This window comes from Hoplias malabaricus, chromosome 13 (genome assembly GCF_029633855.1).
Source record: "Hoplias malabaricus isolate fHopMal1 chromosome 13, fHopMal1.hap1, whole genome shotgun sequence".
Classification (NCBI taxonomy): domain Eukaryota; kingdom Metazoa; phylum Chordata; class Actinopteri; order Characiformes; family Erythrinidae; genus Hoplias; species Hoplias malabaricus.
In genome coordinates, this window is record NC_089812.1 from 6,375,229 (window position 1) to 6,386,353 (window position 11,125).

Here is an 11,125-nt window from a genome sequence, read left to right on the forward strand (position 1 = left end):
AAGAACCTTTAAAGTCCAGCAGTGATGGAGGACTGCTGGCTCATTTTCAAATCTACCGAGATGAGAAACACTGGAAATAGGAAGTAACTTGCAGTTGTGTACTGACTCCTGCTGGCCATTATTAGTACTGCTCTAAAAGAGCTGATGTACGTGTGGAAGAATGGAAGCAATGTAAATAATTATTACAAACATCGATAATTTCACGTCATACAGTCTCAGAAATAGGGGAAGAAATAGGTAGAGCGTAAAGGTAATGAGGGCCGCAAATGAGAGGAATATCTTCAGTGCTTTCCTTAAGTTTTATTCTATTTTTTCTTAAATATATCAAACAGAAATACAGATATGACCTATTTCCATGAGAAAGTTGGACAGTTGGACCTTAAGACTAATGTTGTATCTGGGAGTGCATTTTTCTGTTGATTGCTCCATGATGAACAGAAACTAAAATTCTTAAAATAAAGGTGCCACCAAGGGTTATTTGAGCAGTGCCATAGAACCATGTTTGTTTAAGAGATGTGTAAGTGTGAAGAACCTTTAAAAGGTTTAAAAAAATTTTTAAGTTTTATGGAACCAAATGTAGTTCTTCTACTGTCACGCCTGTCTCTGTGGACGTCTCGCTTCCTCCCTCAGTTCAGGACGCAGTACCACTTGAGTCTGTGAATGACTCCGAGGACTTCACTTCCCATGGTTCAACTGATGGTCACATGACTCCACCAACCAATAGGAACTCTCTCGTGCGCTCCGGGTCACCTGAGTTTTAACTCACAGCTGTTCTGTTTTAATCATAATCACTCACTTACTATATAAACCCAGGCTGTTGCATTTACTATTTGCGAAGTATTGCTAACCTTTCTGTTACATACCGAGCGAACCTTATTAATGAAAGCCAAACCGTGTATGACCCTACCTTATGTTCTTCTTGACTCTGTGTTTTTGTATCCGGACTGCTATTGTTTAGTACATTGTGTTTTTGAACTCAGCCTGTACCTCACTATTCTTTGGATTGTCCCTTTTGCTGTGTCTGCCTTCTCTTTACGGTGTGCTTTGCACATCTTTGAAGTAAATCTCTTCCTGCTAAACACCCGCGAGCGTCTCTCTTGTTTACCAAGCCTGACAGAATACTTCGCCTTTAAAATGCAGACCGCGGGTTCTGGTGACTTAACAACTCCTATCGGTAACCAAGGACAGTTGTTAGGAGAACATCACTCTATATTGCAGCAATTATCGGAGTCTGTAACTCTATTGAGGCAACAACAGAGCCAGCAACAAGAGCAAATGGAGGTTATTTCTGAACATTTAAAAGGTCTTGTTCACCAGCTACCTCCTGCCCCTTTGCTCGAACCTCCATCAACCTCGAATGAAGTTATACCTTCCTCTGTTCCATCATCTCCCTATAGCATGAGTAAACCGGAGAAATATGATGGTTCTATGGACAAATGTAAGGGGTTTTTGTTGCAGTGCTCGTTATATTTTAATAGCTCCCCTCCATGCTCTGATTTCGCTCGTATATCATTTTTAGTATCTCGGTTGACTGGTAAAGCCCTTGATTGGGCTACGGCCATTTGGCCTAATGTACAGAGTCTCTCTTACGATAGATTTGAAAAAGACTTTAAAACTGTTTTTGATCGTCCTAATGAGGGGAGATCTAATGGCGAACTAATCGCTAAAATTCGTCAAGGCAGCAGATCCGTGGCGCATTATGTATTAGAGTTCCGTATTCTCGCTGCTGGTAGCGGCTGGAATGAACCCGCGTTACTCATTGTGTTTCGCAACGGACTTAACGGGGACATCCAGTCGGAGTTAGCTTGTAGGGACGAAAATCTCACATTGGAGGGATTATTCGACTTGGCTATTCGTCTCGACCATCTTTTAAGTACTCGTAAACCTCGCAATATTGGAAAGACATCCCAGGGCCTCCACATTCCTATCCTGCGGCAACATTACAACAGGGCGTGTCCAGCACCTGCTTTTTTCACTCATCAGGCATCCGAGTACCCTACTCCCATGCAATGTGATTCGTCGCGTCTGACACCAGAAGAAAGGCTTCACCGTCAACACAAAGGTTTATGCATGTATTGCGGCGCAGCTGATCACGTTCTACGTCAGTGTCCGGCTCGTCCAGGCAAATATCAGGCACCTAACCCTGGAAAGCGCGAGACGCCTCCACAGGCTAATTTGGTGAGTACAATCACAAAGGGGCTTGTTTCGAGGTCCTTCACTCTTCCAGTGACTATTCACTGCTCTCAGGCTTGTTCTCCTATGTTTTCAGCCTTGATTGATTCGGGAGCAGAAGGAAACTTCATAACTGTGGCTGTGGTGAAGGAGTTGAAAATTCCTGTTTTGTCTCTGGAAAGATCCCTACAACTATCAGCTATTGATGGAGACCCCCTAGGAACTGGTTTGGTTTCTCAAATGACTGCTCCTGGTTTATTAGAGACCAGCGCTCTGCACAAGGAAAAAATCAGTTTATTTGTTATAGACTCTTCAGACTATCCAGTTATTTTGGGGTTGCCATGGTTAATGAAACATAATCCAGTTATCTCTTGGTCGGAAAGGGAGGTGTTGTCTTGGTCTCCACACTGTTTCAAACATTGTCTGTTAAGACCACAAATTAATATTCATTCAACATCTATTGAGAGCCCGGATATTAGAACAAGATGCGACATTCCTCATGAGTATAGATATATTATTGAAGTATTCAGCAAGTTAAAGGCCATGTCACTTCCTCCACATCGTTCCTATGATTGTACTATTGACCTCATAGAGGGAGCTAATCTTCCTAAGGCTCAGATTTATCCTCTCACACAAACCGAAAACCAAGCAATGGAAGAGTACATAAAGGAAGCGTTACAACAGGGTTTCATTCGTCCTTCCACTTCACCAGTATCAGCGGGATTATATAACCAAAAGATATCCATACCCATTACCTTTAGTGCCTGAAGGCTTGGAACAGATTAGGGGAGCAAAGGTTTTTACTAAATTAGACCTCTGTAGTGCTTATAATTTGATAAGAATCAAGGAGGGAGATGAATGGAAGACCGCTTTTTCAACTAGTAATGGACATTATGAATATCTAGTGATGCCTTTTGGTTTGGCAATAGCGCCTTCTGTCTTCCAGTCTTTTATCAATGATGTACTGAGAGATATGCTGGGAAAATTTTGCATATTTAGATGATATTTTAATTTATTCACCAGACCTTAAAACTCGTGTTCAACAGGTTCGTCAAGTTCTCCATAAATTGTTAGACAATCAATTATATATAAAAGCAGAGAAATGTGAGTTCCATGTACCAAGAATCTCTTTCTTGGGATATATAATTAGTAGTCAAGGGGTAGTTATGGACGTCAACAAAGTGGACGCTGTTATTAACTGGCCAGTTCCCACTACTATAAAGGGTCTTCAACGATTTTTGGGGTTCGCTAATTTCTACCGCCGCTTTATTAGAGATTATAGCACACTAGCTGCTCCTTTGACTTCACTACTTAAAGGGTCCCCTAGAAAACTCCAGTGGAACAGTTCAGTTGACGTTGCGTTCCAAAGACTTAAATAGGCTTTTACTAAAGCACCAATTCTACATCACCCTAATCCGGAAATGCCTTTCGTTGTGGAAGTAGATGCTTCCGATGTAGGTATTGGAGCGGTTCTCTCCCACCATTCAGATCTTACTAAGAAACTACATCCCGTAGCCTTTTATTCCCACAAATTAACTTCTACAGAAAGAAACTATGGTATAGGGGACAGGGAATTATTAGCCATTAAATTGGCTCTCGAGGAGTGGCGTCACTGGTTGGAAGGGGCACTACATCCATTCCTAGTTTTAACTGATCATAAAAATCTAGAATACTTACTTAAAAGACTCAATCCCCCTGTCAAGCTCGTTGGTCACTTTTCTTTTCGCGTTTTCAATTTAACATTACATACCGCCCGGGTTCACATAACACTAAAGCTGATACTTTGTCTAGACAGTTTGTTACTGAAGAGGGCATGGAGTAGCAAACGGAGGAGATACTGTCACCCAGGGTGGTAGTGGCTGCGGTTAGATGGGAAGTAGATGATAAAATTGATAAGGCTTTAGAATCCCTGAGCATTCACTCTCAGTGCCCCGTCAACAAGAAAAATGTCCCTACTGAATTCAGAGACTATTTAATCACTTGGGCTCATTCTTCACTTACCTCTGGTCACCCAGGTGAGACACGTACTCAAGAATTGGTAAAAGCTAGATATAGGTGGGAAAACATGTCAGCGGATATTCATCGTGTTGTTGCGTCTTGTGCAGTCTGCGCACAATGCAAGACCCCAAAGACTTTGCCTGCTGGAAAATTGCTTCCATTACCTAGTCCTAACCGCCCATGGTCTCATATAGTAGTTGATTTTGTCACTGATTTACCTCCTTCACAGCAATTCACCACTGTGTTAATGGTGGTAGATAGATTCTCAAGAGCTGTGAGATTTATTCCATTTTCTCAGATACCTACAGCATTTGAAACTGCAGAAGCCCTGTTCAATTATGTGTTTAGACTGTTTGGAATCCCTGAAGACATTGTATCAGACCGAGGTCCACAATTTACTTCCCAGGTGTGGGCAGCATTCTTTGAACATCTGAGGGTCAATGGAAGTTTAACCTCTGGTTATCATCCTCAGTCCAATGGACAATGTGAAAGAGTGAACCAGGAACTGGGTAAATTCCTTAGATTATATTGCCACAAGAAACAGTTAGAGTGAGCTCGTTTTCTCCCCTGGGCTGAAATGGCACAGAATTCCCTAGTAAATTCAACAACGGGTATCACTCCATTTGAATGTATTTTGGGTTATCAACCTCCTATCATGCCCTGGACAGCAGTGACTACCGAAGTCCCAGCTGGATGAAAAGGAGTGAAGAGGTCTGGGAATCTACTCACCAACACATTGAAAGGGTACTAAACAGATATAAGGACTTTGCTGATCGCTATAAAAATGATACTCCACTCTATCAGCCTGAAGATCAGGTCTGGCTTTCAACGCGGGACTTCAGATCTGAAGGGGGTTGTAAGAAATTGACTCCTAAATATATCGGCCCATTTAAGGTTATGGAAAGGATTAATGCTGTTACGTATAAGTTGGATCTACCCAAACAGTATAAAGTTTCACTGTCTTTTCATGTATCCCTTCTAAAGCCTGTGGTTCCAGGTCCTTTGGACGAGGTGATACCAGGCAAGGCACCTCCGTCTCCGGTGGTTGTAGATGGAGTCCCAGTGTACCAGGAATGTGGGTTGCTGGACTCCAGGAGGAGGTGTGGTCAACTGCAATACCTGGTAGACTGGGAGGGTTATGGTCTGGAGGAGAGGAGTTGGGTTCCTGCCCATGATGTCCTGGATCCTGCCTTGGTGTTGGAGTTCCACCATCTCCATCCAAACCAGCCCCTCGTCCTAGAGGACGCCCCAGGTCTCAACCACTTGGCACGGGCAGGGTTCCTACTGCTCAACGTTCTGGGGGTCGTCCTGGGAGGAGTTCTTCCGTTCAACACCTTCTTGACTCAGGTGGTTCAGGGGGCTTACCTGCTTGTTCCAGTGCGAGTCGTCCTGGTCGACCTCGTCCTCCGACAGCACCGGACTCCTTGGGGGGGGGGGGGGGGTACTGTCACACCTGTCTCTGCGGACGTCTCGCTTCCTCCCTCAGTTCAGGAGGCAGTACCACTTGAGTCTGTGAATGACTCTGAGGACTTCACTTCCCATGGTTGAACTGATGGTCACATCACTCCACCAACCAATAGGAACTCTCTCGTGCGCTCCGGGTCACTTGAGTTTTAACTCACAGCTGTTCTGTTTTAATCATAATCACTCACTGACTGTATAAACCCAGGCTGTTGCATTTACTATTTGCGAAGTATTGCTAACCTTTCTGTTACATACCGAGCGAACCTTATTAATGAAAGCCAAACCGTGTATGACCCTACCTTACGTTCTTCTTGACTCTGTGTTTTTGTATCCGGACTGCTATTGTTTAGTACATTGTGTTTTTGACCTCAGCCTGTACCTCACTATTCCTTGGATTGTCCCTTTTGCTGTGTCTGCCTTCTCTTTACGGTGTGCTTTGCATATCTTTGAACTAAATCTCTTCCTTCTAAACACCCGTGAGTGTCTCTCTTGTTTACCAAGCCTGACATCTACAGGGCATCGCTCGAAGAATCTTTTGTAGCTCCTTTATTTTTAAGGCTGTACCTGGAACGTAACACATGTGTCTGCCTGTTACATTAATATATTCACACCATAGACCAATTTCTCTGAATTTTATAAAAGAAAAAGAAGTGAATTAATAAAAGACACCAAATTGTTTTTATTTTAAACATCTGAGAGATCATTCCATGTCCCAGATAAACTTGAGCGGAAGATCCTTCATCTTCTCCTGATAAATCTCATCAAACATCTCACTCTGAGCCACAGTGAAGGTGTTTTTCCAGTCTCCCACTGTACCTACACACACACACACACACCAAATACATCAGTAAATACATCACTCGTACTTCAGGTCTATTACATTATTATGTAAGTTCAGCTAAAATCTGCAGAAATGTAAATCTCCCTTTGTTTTCTGGATAAAACCTGAATATCACCACAATAGCAACATTGCAGAAAAAGGAGAAAACCACTTTAAATTTAAAGAGGAGTTAATGGGTCCAGGTAATTTTTCTTCATTTACCTTCATGAAAATTGTCAAAAAATAAGGCAAAACCTTTACAATAAATTTTACAAGTACATGTTTTAACATGATCCAGATTATTAATCAACAGAATAATTAATTGATAATAATATAGTCTTTCTCTGAAAAATAATATTAAATCTGGACACTTTTTTTTTTGATAGTCGTGCTAATGTCTGCGCAGTTGGATGAAATTTGTGACTGTTTTTTGGGATAGGACACTGCTGGAAGTGTACTGTTCTGATTAATGAAGCATCCCAAAGTATGATTTCTGGATCCTGACCTTTGCGCATGAACTTTCCCTGGATAACATCCTCCGGGAGAAACTCATAGTTGGCTTTGGGGTCTTTCTTCATGTTTTTAAAGGTGGATTTCTCCACCACTCGAGAAACAGCTTCTGCATCCAGATCTCGGCCGAGAAAACGCGACATCTTCTCTACTGCTGTCTTCAGATCCTGAGGAAAGGTTATGGAGGGACACCATCATGAAATATATGTCATTATAAAGGGTGTCCACAAACTTTTGGACATTCAGCGTACTGCTAGTCTTACCGTGACCATGTCTTCGTACGTGAGGAACAGGATGTTGAAGTCGTTTCTGTGTGTGTGCCAGTCTCGAATGTGATCAAACCATGAAGAACCTCCCACTGCAGACACACATACACACACACACACACACACACACCACACACACACACACACACACAGCAGGTTTGATTTGGGTGGTGGATCATTCTCAGAGCTGCAGTGACACTGACGTTTTGGGGATTTGTTATTGTGTGTTGTGTTAGTGCGAGTGGATCAGACACAGCAGTTGCTGCTTGAGTTCTTAAACACTGTCCACTCTATTAGCCACTCCTACTTCATTGCTCCACCTTGTAGACCTAAAGTCAGAGACGGTAGCTCATCTGTCGGTGGACAGCATGTGTTCGTCGTCCTCTAGTCCTTCATTAGTGGGCACAGGATGCTGTCAGCTGGATGTTTTTTGTTGATGGACTATTCTCACAGTGACTCTCAGGGGTTTAAAAACTCCAGCAGCAATTGAGGCTATTCTCATCTCTGGTACCACGCTGGTGGAACGAGCTCCCAAGCACTATCAGAGCAACAGAAACCCTCTCCGCATTCAAGAAATCCTTGAAAACCCAGCTCTTCCGAGAGTATCTTTTGCACTGAATGTCTTTCTTTAATGCACTTATTACTTCCTGGCATATTGCACTTAATGTAAGGTATTTTGTATAATTTGTGCTGTAGTTCAAATGTTAGATCCTCTTTTGTAAGTCACTTTGGATAAAAGCGTCTGCCAAATGCATAAATGTAAAATGTAAAATATAACTGCTGTGTCTGATCCACACAAGCCAGCACAACGCACATTAACACCACCATCATTGTCACTGCAGCGCTGTAACTACAAAGAAACACTTAAGCTCATCCTCACCATCTCCAGCAATGAACTCCTGCAGAAACTCCTGGAAGCTCCTGGGTGTTTCCAGCTGGGTCAATGCTCGACAGAAATGGAAATAAGACACAGCCACGTCTTTAGGATTCCGGGCCACGTACACAATCTGTTATTCAACAGCAGACAAGAACAGAGAAGTAATATAATTCACTTCGTACAGCTGTGAAAGGCCTAAGCAGACACTGAGAGACTGAGAGTGTACGTCCTTCCACTATGAGAAGTCCAACACCATGGGTCTGAAAAGATGTGGGTAACATGGTATGGAACTCAAAACTCAGGCCTTAATATCACTGAATGTGTTTTGGGTTTAAAGGCTAAGCACCACTTAATGGACCTCCATGAATATGTCACATTATTTTAGTTACTGACATTTAGTTACTGAAAAACTGAGCTCGCTACGGAAATTCTTGAACGCAACCTTGGTGTCACTGGTGGACAACAGCTGAACAACACCGCTGTAAAACACTGTTATGACTGACTGTTATGACAGTATCTAGCTAGCTAAATAGCTAACTTTATTCATGACACTAGCCTAGCAATAAGCTAAACTCAAATTTAGAGGTACCGTTATTCTTGTAAATGTGATTGAAGTCGAACTCGAATTCATATAAACCTCTATAATGTAACTACGTAGCCTAGTATAATAGCAAGTATAGTTTAGCAAGTCAAGCTAACATTAACTAACATCAACTAAAACAGGCGAAGTAAGTGTACTTACCCTGTTTACCTCCATGTATACAAAGGCTCTTGAACACCTTTCATTGGTTTCCTGACATGCCCATATTGTTGGAAAACCGCCAGTGAAATGAGCACTACAGATAACGGAGTGCCCGTTTAAAGTTGACAAATTTAGTCCATTTTCTGGATATTTTGGGTTCTTTGGGCCATTTGTGCACATTGTGTACATTGTGTACATTGAATTATTGCAGCCAAAATCAACACACCTTTTCGTCATTTTGCATTAAATTAAGGGCGACTTCCAGAGTTGATGTCCACCATCTACGTCACATTCAAGATGCCTATTAGATTTTCCGAACACCGTTGGGTGGGGGGTGACGGTCTTTTAAATCTTATTCCTTGAGTTAGTAAGAAAAAACATGTTATTTCTGACCATCAATGAACACAAGTTAGGAACTCAAATTCCACTGTATTTATTTGTTTGACACTTTCATATAGCTGGAGCTTAGTCTTTAAATGGATGGTGAGTAGCAAAAACTTCAACCAACTTCTAAAGGATTATTCACACCGACTTCAATGTTAGATCCTGGTCTATGTTCTTTTTTAATATCAGGCCGACCAATAAGATCACCGTTGTTATGTTTGCAGACCAACCAATGAGCAGGAAGCGGTGGTTGAACAGCTAGTCTCGTTCTTAGCAGAACACAAAAGCTGAAAGAAGAAGCAACACGTTGACTACTAAAGTGCGGCAATTAAAGGAAATATAACTTTTTTCATGAGAGGAGCAACACGCACAAGCAGAGCCTCAAACTCCCCCAGTGACCTAAAAAAACACCGCTAAGCTCCCTGTGTTTTCCATGACCCTGACCAGGATGAATCAGTTTCAAAAGATAAGTGAAATAATGTATTTATTAATTATTATTATTTTTTTTTTTTGCTTTAAGTAGTATTTTAATGCAGCGCAAGCACTAATCAGTTCTACTATTCTTATCCAAGTGGTAATAATCTTTCTTGTTCATCATTTCATCCATTATCTGTAACAACTTCATCCTGATTAGGGTCATGGTGAGTCCAGATCTTACCTGGAGTCATTGGACACAAGGCAGTAGCACACCAGAGTGAGTGAGAATTGAATTCTCTTAGTGTAGTGTAGTTTTCCTACTCAAGCTGGGTACTGAACCCTTGTCTGCCTGGAGGGAAACAGTAGTGTAACTCACTACACAAAGCAATTAATACTGAAAATGAAGATATCTAATAATAATAATAATAATAATAATGAAAATATGTTACATTCACATTTTAAACTCAGTTCAGTTTATCAGCAGACAGTAACCCTCTCTTTAACTACTGCCTAACACCACGAGCTCTCACCTGACTTTGGGTAAGTCACCAGGAACACGTCACTGTCTCGTATCTCGAAGTTCTGGAGGGAGTCAATGTGCTCCACTAAGAGCATGTTACCAGCAAACACATAGCCTTTATATTTACTAAGATACTCATTGAGCTTCTCCATTTCAGCTGCCGCTGAGACCTAGAGTTTCAGTATGTTCAGGATGTGCAGCTCAGAAAAGCTGTGGTGCAAACAGCCGCACAGCGGGGAAGCATATTACATGGATTTTGGATCTTCCAGGGTTAATGTACAACAGTATACACTAAGGCAAATGTGGGCTCTTTCTATTTTCTGTAATTTCTTTGATTACTTGAATAAATGTAATCTAATAAGCAGCACAATCTAGGAATACCAGAAAAAATTACTTTTTATTTAGTAAAATTTGAAATATAATTCTTATCTCCTGACCACCAGGGCGATACTTACTGAGTGGAAGTTCCTTCATTAGACCGAGAAGATATACCAAATTAGTCACACATGACCTTGCACGTGATGTTATCGAAGCTATATTTACCTGAGACTCACGGCAAACTGCCTCTTTTCTCGTCTTGCTTCAGACCGATATCAGCTCGGTGACACTTCATCGGAGCTACAGTTTTTTTCACTGTCCTCCACGAGCTGTTACAATCCATCTTTCGCAGACGTTGATATAACATCGCTTTGTGATTATCACCTAGAGTTTTTACTCCATGTTCAGCTCATATATACTCTCTCCGGCAACGAGGTATTTCACGTGAGTTGTGTTTTTTCACTCACTTGGAGTTAACTCGGTGTGTGTTCGGTTTTAATCACTTGTTCTGTGAATGTGTGCAGTGCACTTGGAGTTTACTCAGTGTTTTGCATGGCTTGCATACCTCTCACTCCGGCAATTGCGCCGAGTGCACGTATATGTTGAGCTGGATTGGAGTTTTTTACTCAAGACAACG

General features: G+C 41.9%; 1 protein-coding gene across 1 annotated transcript in view; it reads right to left on the bottom strand.

Annotated features, from left to right (window-relative positions):
* The window catches only part of LOC136665196 (amine sulfotransferase-like), a 38,925-nt gene extending 30,061 nt beyond the window's left edge, over positions 1–8,864 (bottom strand). The window contains exons 1-4 of the mRNA XM_066642788.1: positions 8,850–8,864; positions 8,111–8,237; positions 7,228–7,322; positions 6,960–7,131 (exon numbers count right to left, since the gene is read on the bottom strand). Coding sequence (XP_066498885.1) covers positions 6,960–7,131; positions 7,228–7,322; positions 8,111–8,237; positions 8,850–8,864 — 409 coding nt within the window. The remainder of the gene's footprint in view (positions 1–6,959; positions 7,132–7,227; positions 7,323–8,110; positions 8,238–8,849) is intronic.
* Positions 8,865–11,125: the final 2,261 nt, after the last annotated feature.